This window comes from Salarias fasciatus, chromosome 3, assembly GCF_902148845.1.
Source record: "Salarias fasciatus chromosome 3, fSalaFa1.1, whole genome shotgun sequence".
Lineage (NCBI taxonomy): Eukaryota > Metazoa > Chordata > Actinopteri > Blenniiformes > Blenniidae > Salarias > Salarias fasciatus.
In genome coordinates, this window is record NC_043747.1 from 6,628,282 (window position 1) to 6,650,431 (window position 22,150).

Consider the following 22,150-nt stretch of genomic DNA (forward strand, 5'->3'; position numbering starts at 1 on the left):
TACACATCTCTCAATGAAGAAATGATCCTAGAGCTCTCTACCTGAGCTGCAGACGGTTGTTTCTTTCCCTCTGTGACAGCGGGTGTCAGAAGTGTAGCTCCTCAGCTTGTCGCAAATTCCTCGTGCAGTGTGAACCCTCTCTGTCTGCAAGAATCTGAACCCCAGGGCGGTGATACTTGTGGCTCATGAACGGAGACTCGCGGGCGATCTGCACATCTGAAGCTCTTCCACCACATGCCTTTGACAGGAAGTTTCCATGTCCCAATGGACTGCACGATATCAGCACCTTCACAGTGTTTCTTATAGTTGCTCCAGCATTCAGCTGGATGGAGTTGATGAGACATCAGGTTTGTGGTTCTGGGTGTCTCCAAGTCACAGGGTGGAGAGTTCTGTGAGAGTGGCGTTGCGGGGAGTGATGGGAGTGGTGATGAAGGCCGAGGGTGACGCTTTATATGCATCGCAGGGTGCGATACTCTCTTCAGGCAGGACTGTATCATCACCTGATGTGTGTGTGGTGGATTTGTCCAACGGCTTTAATGTCTTCCTTTCCGATGAGGCCAGCAGTTCACCTGCAAATACATGATAGGGAAAAACAAAAAAAAACATGATGTCAGATCTGTGTGGTGCCTCAAAATAATTTAAATAAATAACAAAGACTGTCTTACTTCTTTTGCACTTTCGTTGTAGCCTGTCAAATCAGGCTAACTTCTGTCCAGATGAGCTGGGTGTTGTTTTGTGAGGGAAGACACATGGTACATAATCTGGGTGAGTAATGTCTTTATTCTTGGCTCCTGCAAAGAAAGTAAAATAAAATACATTATTAAAAATAATAAAAACATGGCAAATAGACTAGATCTAGATCAATCATTGCACAAGTCTTTCAAAGACGTCAGGTAAAAAGGCAAAGCAATCAAGCAAACTTTTATTTGCCATGAGAGGAAAGCCCTCTATGTATAGGGTGACCATATTTGGATTTCCAAAACAAGAGGACAATCGGCGAGAAACAAATTCAGATAGGCTTCCTGGAGGTTGATGAATATGCTTTATTATGCTTCAGTGATGCAAAATTAACTTATGCAAAAAAATAAAATGAAATCTATAAAAAATTATTTTAAAAAAATAGCTCTATTACACTCTTTTCAAATAAGTAAATAAATAATATCAATTAATGTTCTAAATATGAACTCTTCTGTTAGAAAATCCAGCTTAAAAAAAAAAAAATATATATATATATATATATATATATATATATATATATATATATATATATATATATATATATATATATATATATAAATAACAACCAACATATGTTATATAACAATATATAACAACCGTAAAAAAGATAAATAGATAAATTTCACAAAAGCACTAACTTAACAACTTAACAAACAAAAAGGATTAATACTTTTCATCTTTAGTTGTCTTCATCACTCTATTTTTCTAGCTTGCAGTCCGCCTCCCGTACGTCTCAACCAGGACGGTATGCACACTTCTCAGATTGTTTAACTCCAAAAAGAAGAGGAAGACAGATTGATTGATAGCGATCAGCTGATGTTAGCTTAGCGTCGGTTAGTTCGCTCACAGACAAACATCCTCGGTTTCGCTTCCGGTATCCAGTGGTCACACTTCCTCAAGCAGGAGCAGGATACACGAGATCCAGAGTGCCGGTAACCAGTGGCAACCAGTGTGACGTCACCTGTGCTTTCCTTCACACGAGCTTCCGTTTCTGATGACGTCAGCACTGTTGTGTGAACAGAAACTTACCAGAGCCAATTAGACAGCAGAAAAGGTGTGGTAGCGGCGACCAGAAGAACGATGGAGGAGTGCAAAGTCAAGGCCGATGCAAGCGATCAGACGGTGAGAGGCGTGCCGACAGAAGACGCTCTTCGTTTTCAGCAGTGTTTCAAACTGCTTCAGAAAGACCTGACTGTCTTTTGTGATTCTGCAGGCCAGGGAGAGGATGACGGAGGAGGAGGCCTGGCGGAGAACCTTCAGGCTCGCAGCAGTGGAGGAGGAGGAGAGAGCCATCATCCGGAGAGCCTGCAAAACGATCCAAGAGGGCACTGCACTCTTACAGGTATGCATGCATTTAAACTTCAGCTGCATCAATTCACACACGCTCATATTGAACATGGAGGGATTCATGCGTTTGTTTTTGCACGTGTTTTGTACGTCTAGGACTTAGGGAGCGAGGATGATTCATGCACGTCAGAAACATCGGAGGAGCAGGAGCGTCTGAAAAAAGTCGTGCGGGAGCTGAAAGAGAACACAGAGAAGCTGAGACAATTAATTCACGGCGTGATGTGTAATCGGCAGGACCGGCTGCTCAAGTGAGACCCTTCTCCACTGGACAAGACACGCACAACTGCCATGTTTGATCACAAATGACCGGCTTTTCTCTGTGCTTCTATTAGACAACAACAGATGCTGGAGGCCTGCGAAGAGATGCTGCAGGTTTTTCAGAGAGTGCAGAAGATTGAACAGGCCACGGACAACCGGGACTCCCTGTCTGAGACGCTGGACTCCGTCCGCCCCTCAATCCTGCGTACGGCAGAGATACTGAAACACACCTCAGTGGTAAGAGCTTCAACGCCTCACGATTAGAAACCAAAGGCCTTTCGTTCATCGAGATTTTAAAATGTAATGTTGAGTTTCGCCCATCATCTTGCAGGATGAAGACATCGATGAGCAAGTCGACCCGGACTCAATGGAGTTTGTGTTGCAGCTGGTCAAACAGTGTAAAGCCAAATTGTTGGCTTTGCACATGGAGCTTCAAAAACAGTCTGATCTGATAGTTGACACGAAGCAGACGGACGAAAAGGTGAGAGAAACGCTTCACATGCCACCAGCGCACATTTCACTTCCTAGAGGTTGGCAAGACGTGGAAGAGAAAGTCATTGACCGTTTCCGTTGTGCTGCTTCACGTTGCAGGTCCTCGGCGTGGTGAAGGAGAGGATTCCCGACGACGAGGGAATACCGGACGTCCGTGAAGACGGTGAGCTCAGGAGACATCCTTTGTTGATTCTCTGTCCTCCAGAGCTTCCATGTGGTCTAACTTCCTCTTTGTCTTACTGTTCTACAGCGGTTGGGCGAGAAGAGGAGGCCAAAGGCGCAGTCCCAGAGGAGGCCCAGAGGAGCGACGCGCAGCAGGAGGAGACCGAGGACAAACCCAAGAAGGCCCGGAGGACATGGAGGCAGTTTCCCTAGAGAGGAAGGACAGAAGAACAGAACAGACAGAATAGATGGCAGGAGGGAGGACGGGTAGAGAGCGAGAGAGAGAGGGAGAGAGAGGGAGGGAGTCAGGGTTGAGTAAATAGAAAAACAAAACAAAGTTAGTCAGTCGTCCCAGGGCCTCCTGCAGGTTCTCGGTGTCTCCAGCTTCAGCACACCTCAACTTTACGCTGAGGTGTGCTGCAGCTGAGACATCTAAAACATGGAGGAGGCGGCCCTCAAGGACTAGAGTAGAACAGCCATAGCCTAGAACAAGGGAGTAGGAAGAGCAGGAGAACAAACAAAGTTAGTCAGTCGTCCCAGGGCGTCCTGCATGTTCTCGGTGTCTCCAGCTTCAGCACACCTCAACTTTACACTGAGGTGTGCTGCAGCAAAGACATCTAAAACATGGAGGGTGGCGTAAGCAGAGTAGAACAGCCATAGCCTCGAAAAAGAGAGTAGGAAGGGATAGAAAACAAAAAGTCGTGATCAGATGAGGCAGTTGAAACAAAGAATAGACCAAAAAAAAAAATTTAAAGTAAGAAAAAGCAGCCCAGAATAAAAAGAGGAGAGGTTTGAGTCAAAGGATTCACACTTGAAGGGCAATTCCTTAAAACAATGACAGAGAAAGAGAAGAGCAAATAGAAACCCAAAAGAGGAAGAGTCAGTGATCCCAGGGTGTCCTGCATGTTCTCGGTTTCTCCAGCTGCAGCACAGCTGAATGCAGTGACGGACTCATTAGTGGGCTTCAGTAGACTTGAGGATGACCCAAACATTGCATTGAGGTGTGCTGCAGCAGAGACATCTAAACCATGGAGGAGGCCCTCGAGGAACGGAGTAGAACAACCCTGGCTCCAAAAAAAGGAATAGAAAGAGCAGGAAAAGAGCAGGAAGCAAATAAAAAGCCAAATAAAAAAGTCCTTCCTCCCAGGGCCCGGTCAGTCCCCCGAGGGCCGATCAGGTCTCTGAGGACCCAATCAGGTCTCTGAGGGTTTGGTCAGGTCTCTGAGGATGCGGTCAGTCCTCCGAGGCATTGGCCAGTCCTCCCAGGGCCCGGTCAGTCCGGTCAGCAGCTGATCAGCTGATCTGAGGCACCGAGCAGGAGTGTAGAGGTGGAGCAGCTCAGAGAGGGAAGGCGGGGCGAGAGCATTCAGGGACTTAAAAACGAGTAAAAGAATCTTGAAACTCGCACAGGCAGCCAGTGGAGGGAGGCCAGGATGGGAGTGAAGTGCCCCTGTTACGTCCTCCAGTTAGTCGCTGCGCTGCAGCATTTTGGACCAACTGGAGACGAGCGAGGGACGACTGGCTGCCGTTGCAGAGTTGCCTTTTCCTTTTTGTGTCTTGATGCGAACAAACTGGTGTGAATTTTTTTCACTCTTGAATCTAAACATCAATAAATTCTGTCTAAATATTTCAAAATGTGTGTTATTCTATAGAAAGTGCAAATCTCCAGCTTTAAAACTTCCTACTTGTATTTCTGGGCAAATTAAATCAAACTGACCCCAGTTCACAGTTGTTTTTTTGTTTTTTGTTTTTATTATTAAAGTCATGAGTGCTCAGACATGGAACAGAAACAGTAAACACATCAACTTCGTGACATTTTACTTCACAAAATGTGTCAGATGCAATTTTTGAAATGTCCCAAAATATATGTTTCTTCCTTGAACGTGACGTATTTAGTTTATTGGTGTAAAAGTGACAGCAGCATCAGGATCGCTCAGGGATCAGCAGCCTTTCTTCCAGTCTGGGCATGCCGAGCCTTCAGATGCTGCAGCCTTTCCTCCAGGCGGTGTGCGGCGTCCACGGTGTCCTCGAAGTCCCGCAGCAGGTTCTTGTTTCCAAACAGTCCCTGCTCCTCCCTCAGCCTCAGGCTTTCTCTCTGCAGCTTGTCGCGGGTCCGCCTGATCCGGGTCAGGGCCTCCCTCCTGTCTGCCAGGGCGGCCTCCACCTCGGCCAGCTGGCGCCGCCTGGCCTGCGCCTCCCTCTGGCTGAAGTCCAGCTTAGCCTTCACGTTGGTGAGACGCTGAGACGGCAGAGCGGCGGGACACGTTCACTTCCGCATTCAGAGCGGGGTTTGTGAAACGGGACGGGTCCACCCACCTCCAGCGACGTGGCCAGCTTCCTCTGCAGCTTGGAGTGCTCCTCGTGCTTCTCCATGTCCCTCTCCTGCTCCATCCTGGCGAGCTGCAGCTGCTTGAACTGCAGCAGCAGGGGGTCCGCCGCCGTCTCCTCCCTGACGGACAGCTCCTCCTCCAGCCTGCTGATCCTCGCCCTCAGCTTGTTGTTCCCCCGGCACAACTCGATCATCTGCCGGAGCTGCACATCCACCCCGGCCGCCACCGCCGGAGCCCCTCCTTCCCCCAGGAGTTGGCTGAGGGCTCGACGCTCACTTTCCACCTGGGAAGAGATGAAGAGGAAAGTTTTTATCACCGCAAGTGTTGCCTTTCCTGATGCCGCTGCACAAAAGTGACATTACAATCGGTCTGACCTACTGACTTCATATTCATGTCACATCTACCCAGCTCACTGCTCACTCTGCACAGCATGTGTAGAGTCTTTGTACTGCTCTGCCCCGCAGAGATAAGGGGTCATTTCCAGCCCCCCAGTGCTGTGTCTTCACATTTAAACACTTAGAAAGCAATAGATATCAGTTTTCAAACAGTTTGGATGCATTTCTTGTTGCAGTTGCAAATAAAACGTTCATAAATCTTTACATATGGACGCATGGATGCAGCAGCATTTATTTACCAGCCACTGCAGCTGAAACTGTAGTTCCAAGCTAGAAGCTCGCTACCACAGTCTGCTGCTTTACATCCAAACCTAATAGCCTGCAGTGATCTTTGTGCCAATCTCCTCATGATGACCGGAAAATAAATGCTACCAACAAGTTTCATGAAGGTCTACAACCAATCCCAGCATAAACATACAACCATACAAAAAAATCTGCCTCCTGACCCATCAGTGTGTCTATGGTAGTGCACCAGTGTACCTTAAAGAACTTCTCTCTCTACATGACCCGACCAGACGCCTCCGCTCCGCCAACATCAATTTGCTGAAGGTCCCCAAAACCAAACTGTGTTCCATGGGGGACAGGGCTTTTCAGGCTGCAGCACCCCGACTGTGGAATGCCCTACCTGTCCACCTGAGGGCACCACAGTCGGTGGACTCATTTAAATCTTGCCTGAAAACGTTTTTGTTTTTGAAAGCTTTTGAATGATTTTACTGTTTTCTGTTGCATTTTATGAGTGTAAGTATGAGTGTTTTTAATGATTTAGCCTGTATTTGTTACTTTTAATCGTCACTGTTGTTTTAAATTCCATTGTAGCACTTTGAGATTTGTTTTACAAATGTAAAGTGCATGACAAATAAAATTCATTATTATTATTATTATTAACCTCAGTGCAGTCTAATCAGTCTACAAACCTTCAATCTTGATGCATTCTGGCATTCATTCAACCATTTTTTACTAAACATGTTTATTTCATTGGACATTATTAACATATTGAGACAAACAAGCTGATATCACTATGATGTTGATTGGATTATGAAGCCTTTCAGCCTCTTGAGAGATAAAGACCCAATCATTCTCTCTGAGTGAATCAAATGTTGATCTTTGTGTGTATTGTTCCCTTTGTTTAGCTCAGTGATTAGTTCATCCTTTGTCTCCTTTCCCTTTCATGTTTGTAAAGACTCTCAGACATCCAGCATATCAACTAATTATCTTGAATGCTATTGTATTTGCTTGAGATTTTGAAGATGAGAGTGGTTGAAACCATCCTGTTGTTATTTTTGTGGTTTATTACAAAAACAGCGTCAACATGTTGGGTCAGCATGAAAAACTAACGCTATATTGTTTTATCGTTTCTGCCACTTCTATGTAAACAGTCCTCTGCTTTTTGCAGGGTTTAGAGTAAAATATTTGAAATCCGACAAAACCTCGTTGAGCTTTTCCTCCAGCTGGTCCACTCTGGACTGGATCTGCTGCTTCAGGTCGGCCTGGATCTTCATGCTCTTCTGAAACTCTCCCAGCAGCTCTTCATAGCTCTCCTCCCCCGGCGGCCTGTCAACGCCTGCTCTGTCGCTGAGGTGCTGGGGAAGCTTGGCCCTCAGCTGGAGGTTCCTCTGGGTGGCCTTCTCTCTCTGCTCCTGGAGCTCCCGGTACACACGCATTAGGTCTTCATGCTCGAGTTTGCCTTTCTCCCGACGCTCCTTCTCCTCTTCCTCCCCAGCGGGACCGTGGACGCTGCTGTCCGGGCTGTCAAGGTGCAGTTTGGGTTGTTCTTCTTCACTCGTTTCAACACTTTCTGTGTTCTCTGACGGCTGTTTCGCCGCTTCTTCTCTTTCTGTCTCGTTCTCCATCGTTTAAATTATTAAAAAAAACAAGCTATTTCACTATTTGCCTGCTTTAAAATAACAGTATATGGTGTATACTGTGGTTGCCCCGGTAACAGCACACGGGCCAATCACCGCGCGCCCCTGGCCCGGGCTCCTGAATATTAATGAGCGGCCAGCGCGCATGCGCAGCCTCCGACAACAAGAAGCAGGAGCCAGGCAAGATGGCCGACCTGGGGAAGAAGTACTGCGTGAACTGCCTCGCGGATGTTACCAACCTGCGGCTCCGCTGCACCGAGTGCCCCGACATCGAGCTGTGCCCGGAGTGCTTCTCAGCGGGCGCGGAGATCGGGAACCACCGCAGGTGGCACGGCTACCAGCAGGTCGACGGCGGCCGGTTCTCCCTCTGGGGTCCCGAGGCGGAGGGAGGATGGACCAGCAGGGAGGAGCAGTCGCTGCTCGATGCCATCGAGCAGTATGGATTTGGAAACTGGGTACCTCACTTTTTTTCTTTTTCAAACTTATTCTAACAACACGCAAAAGTCACTGAAACTTCACACACGCTCACGGGAGGTGGTAGTTTTTAATGCACTTGAAGTGCACGCACGCGAAGTTTGAAAGTAGTGAAAGATAGAACAGGTCTGACAGAGAAATGATCCAGTCAGTGAATAGATCAGCCTCAAGTAATACTGGAACTTTGAATTACAAAGTATGACACATAATCCCTAAATTTTGAAAATATGTTAAATTATTTTCTTAAAGATGTTTTTCCTCTGTCAAACATATGGCCCACGGGCCAAACTGGGCCTCTCAGTGCTCCATGTTGGGCCACAGGCTGCTTTTTCTCTTTCATTCACTGGAGGTCCGGTTGATTTAGTAAAAGTAGTGAGCCGAGAGATCAGTGATGCTGCGGTGGAGGTAGTGTGGCCCTAAACCATGGCTGATCTGCAATGATGTTTATTTGCTCCTGATATTCAGCCCTAATGAATGATAAATATCATATAAAACCATACCAGCAAGCTATTTAGTGTAAGAAATCAATTGATGCGTGGCCAGTTTGGATCATGTGACAGTTATAGAAGGTTTGATAATTTTTATAATAATGATTAATTTAATTTCAAAGCACCTTTGAAGACAGTCAAGGTTGCTGTACAAAGTTAAAACAACAGCTAAACAAAAACAGCAGAGTTAAAGAGATCGAGAGGATCAGGGTGGAAAGACTGCGCTTTGAGCCTGGACTTGAAGAGAGGCAGAGAGTCGGTGTGTGAGAGTTTCAGGATATTTTTACATATGGCTGAGTGATGCAATGAATTTTAAGATTTTCCAACAGTTTTCCCAAAAATACTTTTTTTCCCCAGTTTTTTTTTAAAAGCATTCACGTGTTTATTTTGTGCATCTGCTGGTCAATGAAACTGTCTGTGTTGCAGTTTGTCAGTGACTTTGACCCAGAACTGCGATTGTGGAAAAACTTTGTTGAGAAAAGAAATGTATCAAGTTTATATCATATATTGTCACTTTGAGGAAAAAATATTGAGATGACTTTTGCACAGCCATACGCCAAATACAACGCAGTCACTTCCTGTTTGTGTGTGGTTCCAGGAGGACATGGCGGCTCACGTCGGGGCGTCTCGAACTCCCCAGGAAGTGATGGAGCACTACGTCACCATGTACATCCACGGCAACCTGGGTAAGGCCTGCATCCCGGACAGCATCCCCAACCGGGTGACGGACCACACCTGCCCGAGCGGCGGCCCGCTGTCGCCCAGCCTCACCACGCCGCTCCCGCCGCTGGACATCAGCCTGGCGGAGCAGCAGCAGCTGGGCTACATGCCGCTGCGCGACGACTACGAGATCGAGTACGACCAGGACGCGGAGAAGCTCATCAGCGGGCTGTCGGTCAACTACGACGACGAGGACGTGGAGATCGAGATGAAGCGGGCGCACGTGGACATGTACGTGCGCAAGCTCAGGGAACGCCAGCGGCGCAAGAACATCGCCCGGGACTACAACCTGGTGCCGGCGTTCCTCGGCCGGGACAAGAAGGACAAGGAGAAGGACAAGCCGGGGGCGCTGGGCGTCGTCGGCGCGGCGGGCGGGGTGGGGGCGGCGGGGGCCGGAGGGGCCGCCGTCGGACCGGGGGCGACGGCGGCGGCGCCGGGGTCGGGTCCCGTCCCGAGCACGCCGAAACGGAAGATCACCAAGGAGGAGAAGGAGCAGCGGGTGCGGCTGCGCGGCCTCTGCCAGTTCATGGCCCACCGCGAGTTCGAGGACTTCTTCGAGAACATGCACAAGGAGCGGCTGCTGAGGGCCAAGGTGCGCGAGCTGCAGCGGTACCGCCGCAACGGCATCATGCGCCTGGAGGAGTCGGCCGAGTACGAGGCGGCGCGCCACAAGCGGGAGAAGCGCAAGGAGAACAAAAGCGTGGTGACGTCGAAGCGCGGCGGCTCGGGCGGCGGCGGCCTCGGCGCCGGGATGGGGCTCGGGGGCGGCGCCGGCGGAGGGGGCGGGGTCCCGGGGGCGCTGGGGGTCGGCGGCGGGATCAAAGAGGAGGGGAAGGACGGCGAGTTCGCCGCCATCGAGAACCTGACGGGCTTCGAGCTGCTGTCGGACCGGGAGAAGGTGCTGTGCAGCTCGCTGAACCTGAGCCCGGCGCGCTACCTCACCGTCAAGACCATCATCATCAAGGACCACCTGCAGAAGCGGCAGGGCATCCCGGCCAAGAGCCGGCTGCCCAGCTACCTGGACAAGGTCCTCAAGAAGCGCATCCTCACCTTCCTCACCGAGAGCGGCTGGATCTCCCGAGACGCCTCCTAGCAGGAGGCCGGCGTCCGGACTGAACTGCTGCTTTTCCAGGAGCCGCCTTGTGAATATGTAAATCACAAAAACCAAACCTGAACCGGTATATTTTCACACTGAAACCAAGCCTGTATTTTTGCATTCGGGAAGCGACGCGGACGGAAAGACGCGCTTCTTTTTCATGACATTTTCACCGAACGCAGGGGAAAAAGAAGGGAGAGTTTCCAGAAGTAGGTTTCTTAGTAACCGTTGTTGGATCTTTAAAGTGTTTTCAAGGCTTTCTTTGCACTCAAGCTGTCAACGTCGGCTTCAATAAACCCAAAACCACAGAGGAAAAGGTGATCATACCAACATGGCAGGTTGGTTTAACCATGACTTGAACCCTTGGTGGAGGATCAGCGGGCTGTTGAGGTACTCCATGGTGATGATCTGTGTTTTTTTTTTTTTCATGAGCTGGTTCAAGTCTCTGTTTGGGAAACGTTCTTCCGAAAGATGTTGTGGTTGAATCAACACTCTTAAAACTCCTGAGCTGGTTTCCATGAGTTTTACAGTTTCCTTTCCAAGTAATAATTGATTTGCCCATTTTACAGCCTACTGCTTCCCGTTGCGCTCAGTGTTTTCAGCTCTCGCTAATAAGAACGAGGAAGTTCCTTCAACACGAGGCTAGCTACAAGTAGCTTTTCGACCGAGCTGTTTTTCAGCCCAAAACTTCTCATAAATGCAGTTTGCACCCAATTTTGGCAACAATTTTGTCAAAGACAAAAATTCCAACCAACAACCGACTGAGACCACAATGCAATTCTGCTGAATTCTCCTCAAAATGTTGAGAGTTTGACTGATTTTAAGTGGCAAATCCTTTGAGGGAAAATACCCCAAATATGTATTTTTTTGGATTTGGTGAGTCTTGTAATGGATTATTGAACATCTTGAGAGATGTGCTTCTATTTAATAGAAAGATCTAAGTGAATGAATTAGAAATTCGCTGAATTTAGTCTCGTTCTGTTGAAATGACTTCGGGTTACTGAGTTTTTGGGGTTAATTTCAGGTAATCTCGCCCGAAATGCGGAGAGATCAGTTTTTCCAGGATGTCAACAAACGAAACTTACTCATGAAGTTAAAGATTCATAACATAAAAAAAAATGTGAGAATTGGTTGAGAATGAAAAATCATTCATCATTTCTGCTTTGATATTTTGTATTTTCACAGCATTACCGACCCGTGCTAATGGCTAACGCTGACTCATCGGGGATTAAAAACGAGCATTATATTTATGTATTTCAGATTAAATCAGATTTTTTTAGGTTAAACAGAGCTCCAGGTCTGAATATGGGTTGTGTTTCGGTCTGCTGCTGTCTCCCAGTTGAAGATCTTTGATATTTTCTTGTCTTCTTGTTCTGCATGTGTGACCAAACCCCTGCAGGTCGACCCGTATCACTGTAAATGTTTCCCAGTGGGAAAAGTATTTTTCTAACAGAGTTTTGCTTCCTTTACGTCACTGAATGTAAATAATTTTTGTAAGATACATCAAAAAAGAAAAAGTACAATTGCCGACCTGTGAAATGTATAGCGTTTTATGTCATTGTGACATTTTTATAGCTTTTTTTTAATGAAAAAGGAGAAAAAAGAGTTTTTGAACAGCGTTTTCTAAGACTGTGGTTGTTGTGGTGGCATGCCGTGGAACCGTCTTCGATCTGGTTTTGCTGTTTGGTTCCTTCGCTGTTGCACTTGACGAGGTAATAAAAGTGCAAATACTTCATAATCCTCAGTGGTCTCTGTTTCTTTTTCCCGCTTTGACACTAAAATGAAATGGAACATGTTAACAACAGCATGCTGATAGTACTGGGAGCATAGGAAAATGAAGCAATTTTTAAAATAAAAGTTAACGCAGCTTGGTGTTTGAGGACCCCTGCACTAAATGAAGGAAATCTATTTATTGGAAAGCTTAAAATAAAATAAAAAAAAAAAAAAACTGTTATATTCTTGGGTGAGAAAAGTGTGAGCTGAGTAAGCAGCAGAGGATTTAACCTTCTGCTTGGTGAAGGTTTCTCCTCAGCTGTCCTTGGTCATGTGCACACATGAACACATAGACTTATATGAGTAGACACAGACATGAATAACTAGATTCTTCTCTGGCTGCTCCAACCAGCTGAAGCTGATCAGGCTCCACCGCCGCCATCTTGGATGGGTCTCTGCTTCTCCACTGCATTCATTCTCGGACGGAGAAAGTTTACACAAACAAAACAGTGTAGCAGTTTATTACGTTTTCATTTGATTTTCACACAGTTTAGTTTGAGACGGGAACTGGACACGTGCTTATGATCCAGAAAGTTTCTGCAAGTTAAAGATGTGACTTTAAACTAGTTGCTTTTGTGTGTGAGACCCAAAAAGTATGAAAATGGAACAGGTAGGTGTATAATTAAAAAAAAAAAAAAAAAAAAAGTCCGTCCAGCTTGACTCTACATTTTCTACAGTCATAATTTGCTGTCATTGTGATTTTAAAAAGGTGGGACAATAATTAAATATTAAAATAAATGTAAAGAAATTCACATTTTATATAGTAGGTATTTGTATCTTCATGTCAGAGTTTTAAGGAAAAAAATATAGTAAATATTAAATAACATATTTACTCGAGGGCTTGACAGTAAAAAAAATAAGAGCAGAGTTGCAGAATTTGAAGAATCCGCGACTTACGTATTAAATTTACACTGAAGGACACGCTGATCCTCATCCAAGATGGCGGCTGAGGCGTCAGCGGTCATGTGATATTCTCCACGCACGCCTGAAACGAACTGCATTGTTGCGTCACACCGGTGCCTCTCACCTGATTGGTCGCCGGTGGGCGGGGTTCCCTGTTCTCTTCTCTGATTGGGTGAAGACGCGCGGCCGCAGCCATCAGGATAGTCCGTCCCGTCAGCGTGTGTTACGAGGAGAAGGCTTCTGGAAAAAATGGCGAGCTGGTGCGTGCGAGCGGTGCGGCAGAGCTGCTCTCTCCTGGCGTCTCCCGCGGTGATCCGGTGAGCGGTGTTTGATGAAATATGTGTTTTTATTCCAGCTGCCGGTCGGGCTTGTTAGCACCCGGCTAGCTGTGTTAGCTTCCGCGGCGTACAAACAGTCCTGAGTGTTGACCTTTAGATACACTCACACAGGAGGCACGTGTGTGTTTGTGTGTGTGTGGGTGTGTACCGTTTCAAGCTGAATGTAGATTGTTTATTATGTGTGTGTGTATATATATATGAGTGTGTGATTGTATTCCATTCATAAAAGCAGGGACATGATGACATAACCTGACATCCTCAGTGTAACCAGCTCTGTCCACTCTCACATGGTGAAACCGGAAGTTGATATTTTAAAAAAAAAGTCAAAACTAAAGTGTAAACAGAAGGATTAAACTCCTGTTACTCAACATCCTCAGAGCTGCTTGCTGTGTGAATTAAGCCACTATTCAGCAGGTCAGAGACCTCGGTCTACCATGTGAATCTCTTCAGGAAAGCATGATCTTTATGTCAGCAGTTCATAAGGTCACCCCTATTATAATGGATGAGCCTTATGCTCTTTTTGGAGGTTTTCTGAAGGTTTTCGTTCAACGTCTTGCTGTTGTTTCAGTTTTTTTTCCCTAATTGCGTTTCGCTGTCAGTCTTTTACTTAGCCTCTCCTCTTTATCCAGTTTCTTCATTCTTTTAATTCTCTGGTTTCCATTGTTATTCTCATCCTTTCCTTCATTCATATCCCCCCATGTTGTCTATCCTACTACGTCTCCCCTCCTCCATTGTGATTTCCATTTGCACATTACATGAGTTACACCACGTCATTTTCCTCAAATCCAGATAAACTGACTTTAACCTCCGTGTCCCTCCCACCCAGAGCATCACCTCGGTTGTTATGTACGGCCACTCAGCAGAAGAGCGGCCCCGGGTCGTCGGAGGAGGCGACGGCGGCGGCGGAGGCCGAGAAGAGCGCCGCAGAGAAAGCTCTGAGTGAGGAGAAGGCCCAGCTGGAGGAGCAGCTGAAGGACATGACGGTGAGCGGATCAGCTCCATCACTGCACAGTGTGCCGATGAAATACTTCCATCACATCTGAGGAAAAAAATTGACATTTTTATTTATTTTTTTTTTCAAGCAAGACACATTGTTGGTTCCAGCTTTTGTCCATTAGTCTGACAAATGTCACACAGAATTAATCGGTTTAAGAAACATCTAGAAAGTCAACCACAATGTTGAAAATGGTTAGCAGTTTTCAAAATGTATGAACACCGTTGTCATGTAAACAGAACCTCTGACTCTCCTCAGATACCAGCCGAAACGTGTTTCATTCCTGCTGTACTGCAGCACAGTAAAACCTTTGAGGCACTTGAAACACTGTGTGGGTTCTACCTTCTCATAAATGTGGTGACATGACCCATTCAGTTAATTCCTTCCTCTCTGTGTCCAACAGGAAAAGTACAAGCGGGCTTTGGCGGACACGGAGAACCTGAGGACGAGGACTCAGAAGATGATCGAGGATGCAAAGTTATACGGTAAAGATGAGCCACGGGTTTCTAAAGTCAGTCGCCTCGGCTTGCAGACTGAAGGAACGGGTCAGTCAATGTTGAATCATGTGTGGAGGTACTCTGCAGTTGCATGTATCCACCACTAGATGTCACCAAATGGCAGGCTAAGCTTTTCCTCATGATTGCTGGACTTTCTACCGACTGCAGCATCGTTTCCGAGTCCAGCTTCAGTGGTTCCATCAGTCCCGGTTGGTTCATGGTCCGGTGTCTTTCCCTCCGCAGGGATCCAGGGTTTCTGTAAAGACCTGCTGGAGGTGGCCGACATCCTGGAGAAGGCCACGGAGAGCGTTCCCAAAGAGGAGGTGACGAGCCAGAACCCGCACCTGAAGAACCTGTACGACGGCCTGGTGATGACCGAGGTGCAGATCCAGAAGGTGTTCTCCAAGCACGGCCTGTCCCGGCTCAACCCCGATGGACAGAAGTTCGACCCCTACGAGCACGAGGCGCTGTTCCACGCGCCCGTGGAGGGCAAGGAGCCCGGCACCGTCGCCATAGTAACCAAGGTGGGCTACAAGCTGCATGGGCGCACCCTCCGGCCGGCGCTGGTGGGGGTCGCCAAGGCGCCCTAGGACTGGCCGGCCGAAGGGAAACGGGATTGGTTCTTGTTGCTCGGGCGACGGATGACCGGTCAAAGGCACGCCCTGCAAAGCCCGTCCTCCGCTGCCCCCCTTCACCCTGAGGTGCCTCCGAGAGACGAGAAACCCACCAGGACTTGGTATCTGGACCACATCCAGCAGTTTATAACACCGGACAGTCGTTTGTTAGATTTCAGTCGTTTGAGTCGTGTCTGTTGTCGTCAGCCGTATAAATCAGTCAGTCGCAGGCAGAAGCTTGAATCATGAAGGAACTAAAGAGACCTTTTCAGATTAAATCACCAACCTCTGTCAGACGGTATAGTGGTCACGAAGTGAGCATGACTGGTATCATTCCACGATAGTGTCTCCCCTGAACTTGGTTTTCCTGTTTGTGCTGTGAATAAAAAAAACGAACGCCGAGGAAGGATGTGATTCGCCCTCACAGAGTTTCTCCATCATGGCCGACTGGCAGCGATGTAAAGGTTTGATCTTTCACATCAGAATAAACTGACCACCCTTTGAAATGATCAGCGGTCGAGTTTTAGATACTTTGCACATTTTCACCCTGGAAATGGTTGTGAAGATCGAGAAATGATGACTGATAATGGGATCTATTAGAACTCAGACCAGGAAGGGTTTTTATAAACAAATGCAGAATTTTTCTTCTTAACGTAGGAAGTGTCTTCAAATAATATAAGGTTGAAGCACAGAGAGACAATTATATATGATTATGCAATCCGAGGTGAAGTCCATCTCCTGCTGCCTCACCTGACGAGTCACAATTTCAGTATTTTTGGTGATATATATTTAGAAATTTATAATATATATTTAGAAAACATTGAAACAGCGTAAAGCTCTTCCTCCTTCAGACCACAGATACAAACACTTAAAGCAGTTTCCTCTCATCATTCAGAAACATGCCTAGAGTTTAGTTGGTGACTCCGGGGTTCTGTTTTGGATTTTCATTTCAGCACAGAACAGATTCAGTTGGATTTCTATTACTGTCAGTTCTGAAACTACAAACTCTTAGGAGAACATGGGCTGGCAGGAGGGAAAACGATATATTCTATCTACTTGTGCAAATGACCCGTGAATGTGCAGTAATGGTGTTTTCTTCGGGCCTTCCACAAAGTTGCGTTTCCCCCATCTATATGACGACGACATCCACCTTGGAAGTCTTTTTGGAAACGTTAAACTTTCAGCTTCTCTGAGCAGCATTGTTGTGTAAACAGACCCCCAAAATGCAACCGAATCTTTGTGTTTTCACTTAAAATCGTTTCTTTGTTAACAGGTCTAGTGTGCCTGTATAATTTGTTTTTGCCCTGTGGTGACCTTCTGACCTGTGCAGGGTTTAAACTCCATCGACAGCTCGACTAATAAAAGATGAGAAATGTTTAGAAATCTGACCCCAAAGGGTATTTCTCATTTGATGACGCAACTCCTCCTTCCCACAGTAACTCCTTCATCCCTCCCCGTCCGTCAGGGTTGTTTTTCCAGAGAGATGCAGGCAGTGAGGTGGACAGCACCTGTGAGGCCCTAACAGGAGGGATGTGGAGCTGTGGATCTAATACTCGGCTGGAGACAGTCAAATTGCTCCTGTGAGTGGCATTTCCACTTCCACTCCGAGAGGTGTTGTCACTCCGTCTGCTCCCCGTAAGCTAATCAGCTTCATTGAAGATGAAATGAAACCTTGCATCATCTTCGCTTCACCTCTCTCTCTCTCTCTCTCTCTCTCTCCCCTCCACACAAACTGACTCCAATCTTCTTTTCATTTCCCGTCTCTCCTCCCTTCTTTCACTGCACATCTGACAAGGCGGAGCTAATTGATAGGCATGCTATTTTCACTGCGCTCCCTCCTCGGCGCCGGGACTCCACCTGCTCGCTTGTCTCTGCCTCGGAAAGAAAGAACGAAAAAAAAAATAATAAAATAAGGGGGCAGAGGCAATTTACTCCTTCATTTTGCGGCGAGCGGAGCAGACAGGTTGGCACTTCCTCATTAGGAGGAGGTTTGTTTCACGAGGATCCCTCTTGTTTCTGCTTTGATGAAGCCTCGCGCAGTCGGACTTTGATGTCTGTCATTAATGAGCCTCTTAACGGACTCGAGATCGGCGCTCGTCGGGGAAGTGACTCGGGCGGCGTGGTAGTTACGAACACTCCCCGGCAGCCTCTTCCGGACGGACGCTTCTTTCTCAGCCCGGCGTTGACCGTTAACCGTTCGTGTTCACACGGTGCTGAGGATTGAACCCATTACGGCGGACTTGAGTGGTGTAATTTGAAGTCTAAAGGCCTGAAATGACTGAAGACGAGGACCAGAATCTGTAAAGATGAGTCCTAATGTCAGGTCAAAGACTGACTTCGTGGTCAGAGAGGTTGAACACATCCAAACCAATTCTGTCCAATTCCAAACTCGACGGCCTCAAATGGTTTCTCTGAATAGAAGACGATCTTCCAAACGAAGCAGAGAATTGTCCTAAAAAGGCTCACTTGCAGATTTCCGTTGAACACTTGGGTTTTTGTTTGACCAGTTAAATTCCCTGTTTACACAACAACGGTGCTCAGAGCTACTGAAAAGGCAACTTTTTGAAAACGGGTCCCAAGGTAGAACCGACTCAGTGGAAATGGGGAACGCACTTCGAAAATGCTGCTGCTGTGCATGTGCTGGACGGCCTAGTAAACAGGTCTTCGGAACAAGCATGAATAGATCAGAATAACAAAAATGCCAGCTTCTGCTGTTTGTGTAAATGAGCATGTTCTCTAAACGTCGTGTAAACAGAGCTGGTAATCCTTTGCCAGCCGTCAAACCAAAGACATCCTCGATTAGACTAATCAGTCATTTGACCCATTTCCACTCACCCTACCCTACCCTACCCTACCCTACCCTACTCCACCCGGGTAAGAATAAAGTTTGCTGATGGAAACAATCAGAAGAGGGGTAGGGTAGAGTTGGTTTTCTCAGCTTCATCTTCATTCAACATTTTTCCCGTTGAATACACTCTTTCACCTTTCTACAGGTCTCTGAATTTTTTAGCTGGAAGTTACACAATTTCCACCCCGTCAGGTCTGCACAGAGGGTCTTAGCTTGCTGTCAGACGTTTGTTTATCTGTTCTATCCTTTCTCCTCTTACCTTATCTCTCATGTGGAGCTGTTGACCTTGTGTCTGTTTTTTGCTGCATACCTGTATATCACACACTGACTGACAGCAGAACAAAGCTGTCTCCGACCGGATAGGATGGTTAAACATTTGGGATAGTATCGCCCTTCATCCCCGCTCAGATCATCTGCAGCTTGTTATGTAACTGCGCAGTTGTTTGAGGTTGTACGGGGTTCGGGAGCTTTATGACAACTGAAATGGTGAAGTCGTAGTTTTTAACCTCTGACGTCTCAGCGGATCTAATCCTCTGTCTTTCATTGCGAGCCCGTCCCAGCCCTGCGTCGCCTTCCAGAGTTTGACTGAGGACACATGGTGGCTGTTTGCTGGCTGCCGATCTGGGTTGAGGATTTAGCCCTGATGAATAGTCATTGTGAGGCCTCAGCCTTGGGGATGGCGCCGCAGACAGAGACGTCTGTTTGTTTATCAAAGATGCTGGAGCGACTTGCCTGGAAGCCCAGTGTGGTGTAAAAACAGGAGGAGGAGGAGGCCGATGGAAGATCGCTTCAAAGTCGATCTGTAATGGAAGAAAGGTCGAGAGCTGGTGGGTGGATGCAGATTGTCTGAAAGTTAGATGTTTTTTGTTTGTTTTTTTCATCTCTTCCAAGCACACTAGAAGACAACATATTCAAGAGTGTTCAATTATTCATGTTCGGGGATCTTCTCCAAGCCCTTTCACTTCCAATCCAACAAGACGAACAAGAGCCAGGCAGCATTACCTCGGGGACGTTTGTTTACACGGATCAGATTGAGAGCAGGAAAGTAGCTCGCCGGGGTCAGACCACCGCCGTGAGTTTATCTGACACATGGGACTCGGAGTCCGCCAGCAGGGGGTGATGTGGCGCACGCCGGTATGAACGGGGTCAGGCTCTCTCAGCGTTGCGCCCAAAGGAGGACTTTTTGTCCATATTTCTCTGAGAGGCGGCGGCAGCACACGCAGTCCCGGAGTCTGTTCCAGACCCTCTCAAAGAGGCAGAGCGAGCCGAGCAGACAGAGACGCCGTCAACGCCGCTATCTGTGAAACCCATCAGCGTGCGTAATGGAGAGAGGCAGAGCGCGCCGCCGCCACTACACGGATGTTAAATACAAGAGCAGCATGAAATGAAAAGGAGTTGTCCCCAGCAGGTCCTGATATCTACAACTCAGGAAGAAAATCCTCGGCTGGCTTCAGACTGATCACCCGGAGCCCCGTTTAGACGATAAGGCGACAAGGGAACGCTGTCAGTGCGTTTTGGAGGTCCGTTCACTCGACAGTGGTGTAGTAAATAGATTTGCATGTGCTCAGAAGATGGACAATAACAAGGATGGCGGCCTCCGGGGTGTCCATATTCTCCTGGGCTGAGTAGGTTTAGATACGAGTCACCAGAGTAACAATCCAGATTGGTGGTCTGTAAATACGAACCAACATTCCTGCAGTTTAGACATAAATGTACATCATTATCAAAACGTTGCCGTGTAAACACAAAACTCTTGTGAAATAAAGGGTTTTCAATTGAGATGCTGTAAATGGGGCCTAAATACAGAATTGGATGTAAACCGACAGCCACTGCTCTATGATGCGATAGTACGAACCACTGCCCTTTTAGTTTTTCCGAAAGTCTAATCTAAGCCTGTGTTTGTAATCCACAGATTGTGGCGGTGGAACATTTCCTCACATCCTCTGCACAACATCTCACACAAATTCCTCCACAGCACTGCCTCCCTCCCACTACCACCACAACGAGCCTTTCCTAATGGTAATTAAGACGTTTACCTTGCATCGCAAACAAATCCGTCACAATTAGCGTTGGTTACAGCAGGTTGTGTGTCTGTGGTCTACCTTGTGTCGGGGGGGTGGGGGGTGGGGGGTTGTAGCGGGTGTACCTGAGGGGTTTGGGGGGTGTTGTGGGCGGGGAACGGTCAAGGTCCTCAGGGAAATCTGATAAATGGAAATACATGGTGAGAGTTCCCAAAGCAAGAATTTACATCAAGCGCTGTTGGAAAAAAACTGCTTCCATCTGTCTGTTGCAGCTGCAAAAGGCCTTTAAAGATGCTCAGCTTTAATAGAGCAGCTTTTTTTCTTACAGTTTTCATCTCTTTTATCTCTGTGTGGCGGCAGAACTTGGAGGTTTTTAAACAACAGTCGATGCATGTTGCCAAGAGACTAGTTGGCTGTACAGACACTCGGGTGGTTTTTAAAGCTTTAAGCAGCTGTAATTTGAGACAATGTGATAAATCAGCTTCAGCATTCTGCGGTGGTCGTCAGGTGCTTCACCTGATGGCAGCTGCCATGCAAAACGCTGATCCACCAGTGGACGATACGAGGGGGTTCGGTGTTTTTCCCATGGACACTTGAAGACGTCTTGCGTAGAGCCATATGAAATCCGTGTTAACGGAATCGCGGACGGAATCGCGGAAATGACCAATAAAAACGGAATTGGAATAAAACGCGGAATATTGCGGAATTCGTCCTAATCTGGTCTGAAATTCAGTTTTCGGGAGAAAATGGAACCTTATAGTGCAAAGCAAACATGCCGGGGGGACCGCCCGAGCTGCTGCAACGTGTACGTCACTTCCACAGCGCTGCTGACATGCTAAAGCTGCGTTCACAACGCCAAATGTTTTCCGCGATTTTGCGTCAAAATACAATTGAAAACATATGTGAACGTGCGTTCCAGCCACGACGAGACGTGACGCAACAACACGATGTCCAAGCGAGCTGCTCCCTCCCCTCTCACACATTCAAAAAAGTTATGAAACTCCACGCTAAGCACTAAATACAGAGCAGAACAGTACACGGACTTTTATGCCTCAGGGGAAAAGCTTTTTTGTAAATACTGTTAACGTACTGTGGACTGGACTCGCAAAGACGCATGCGACTAATTAAAAAGTATTTCTTTGTTGCAGGACTTTAAACATTAAATCGACTGTTATATCCTATTATATTGTGGACATTTATTAATTTCCACTTACCAGACACCTTTTTTTATGGTAAAAATGAGCATAAAAAACAAAATACCATATTCAGAAATATTAAAATGGAAAAAACGGAAATTGGGAAAAAATAAAACGGAATTGGGGGAAAAATAAAACGGATTTCATATACCTCTACTTGCGACACCATCTGAGATGGAGCTACACCTTTATTTCCATCCACGGTGAGACACTGGACACCTTGTGTAGAGAGCTGCAATAATCCAAAACGTTCATCCTCATGATATTCGGTACTCTATGATGCTGTTGTACCATCGAGCAGTAACTGCAGCACCGACTAAACCAATAGTACTACTTAGAAACCGTTTCTGTTAACTTTGCCTTCCCACCTGCTCTCTGCATTTCCCTCCCTTCATACATGCCAGCCCCCATTAGTCAAACCGTTCAGACATTCAGTGGAACACACATACGTCCAGCGCCGTCCTCCAGGATGGGCTAATGAAAGTGCGGATCACGCCGGCTCTGATTAGCCCATCATCCTTGAAGGTTTATTGTAGGTCAGCGCGGGCGCTGGCAGGATTGAACGCGGCCGTGATGTGGCTCAGCGCATCGCTCATCGGAGCAC

General features: G+C 47.1%; 3 protein-coding genes across 3 annotated transcripts; 2 read left to right on the plus strand and 1 right to left on the minus strand.

The window, feature by feature from the left end:
* Window positions 1-4,859: 4,859 nt before the first annotated feature.
* Window positions 4,860-7,959, minus strand: cfap184 (cilia and flagella associated protein 184). Its single transcript, XM_030086791.1, has 3 exons — window positions 7,824-7,959; window positions 5,314-5,610; window positions 4,860-5,236 (listed from the first exon to the last, which is right to left on the minus strand). The coding sequence occupies exons 2-3, from the start codon at window positions 5,518-5,520 to the stop codon at window positions 4,931-4,933; spliced, it is 513 nt and encodes a 170-aa protein (XP_029942651.1). The 5' UTR covers window positions 5,521-5,610; window positions 7,824-7,959; the 3' UTR covers window positions 4,860-4,930.
* tada2b (transcriptional adaptor 2B) lies at window positions 7,760-12,097 on the plus strand. The gene is made up of 2 exons (XM_030086736.1): window positions 7,760-8,039; window positions 9,145-12,097. The coding sequence occupies exons 1-2, from the start codon at window positions 7,770-7,772 to the stop codon at window positions 10,357-10,359; spliced, it is 1,485 nt and encodes a 494-aa protein (XP_029942596.1). The 5' UTR covers window positions 7,760-7,769; the 3' UTR covers window positions 10,360-12,097.
* Window positions 12,098-13,217: 1,120 nt separating this feature from the next.
* On the plus strand, window positions 13,218-15,881 carry grpel1 (GrpE-like 1, mitochondrial). The gene is made up of 4 exons (XM_030086785.1): window positions 13,218-13,355; window positions 14,203-14,359; window positions 14,774-14,855; window positions 15,111-15,881. Exons 1-4 carry the CDS (start codon window positions 13,288-13,290, stop codon window positions 15,455-15,457), a joined length of 654 nt encoding a protein of 217 aa, XP_029942645.1. The 5' UTR covers window positions 13,218-13,287; the 3' UTR covers window positions 15,458-15,881.
* Window positions 15,882-22,150: the final 6,269 nt, after the last annotated feature.

What these genes read in the sequence shown, in the direction of transcription:
- tada2b (XM_030086736.1), top strand. Translation starts at nt 7,770, where the DNA reads ATGGCCGACCTGGGGAAGAAGTACTGCGTGAACTGCCTCGCGGATGTT. An exon ending in AGTATGGATTTGGAAACTGG is followed by an intron (nt 8,040 to 9,144) that starts GTACCTCACTTT and finishes GTGTGGTTCCAG; the next exon opens with GAGGACATGGCGGCTCACGT.
- cfap184 (XM_030086791.1), bottom strand. Translation starts at nt 5,520, where the DNA reads ATGATCGAGTTGTGCCGGGGGAACAACAAGCTGAGGGCGAGGATCAGC. An exon ending in AGCTGGCCACGTCGCTGGAG is followed by an intron (nt 5,237 to 5,313) that starts GTGGGTGGACCC and finishes CTGCCGTCTCAG; the next exon opens with CGTCTCACCAACGTGAAGGC.
- grpel1 (XM_030086785.1), top strand. Translation starts at nt 13,288, where the DNA reads ATGGCGAGCTGGTGCGTGCGAGCGGTGCGGCAGAGCTGCTCTCTCCTG. An exon ending in GCGTCTCCCGCGGTGATCCG is followed by an intron (nt 13,356 to 14,202) that starts GTGAGCGGTGTT and finishes CCTCCCACCCAG; the next exon opens with AGCATCACCTCGGTTGTTAT. An exon ending in CGAGGATGCAAAGTTATACG is followed by an intron (nt 14,856 to 15,110) that starts GTAAAGATGAGC and finishes TTCCCTCCGCAG; the next exon opens with GGATCCAGGGTTTCTGTAAA.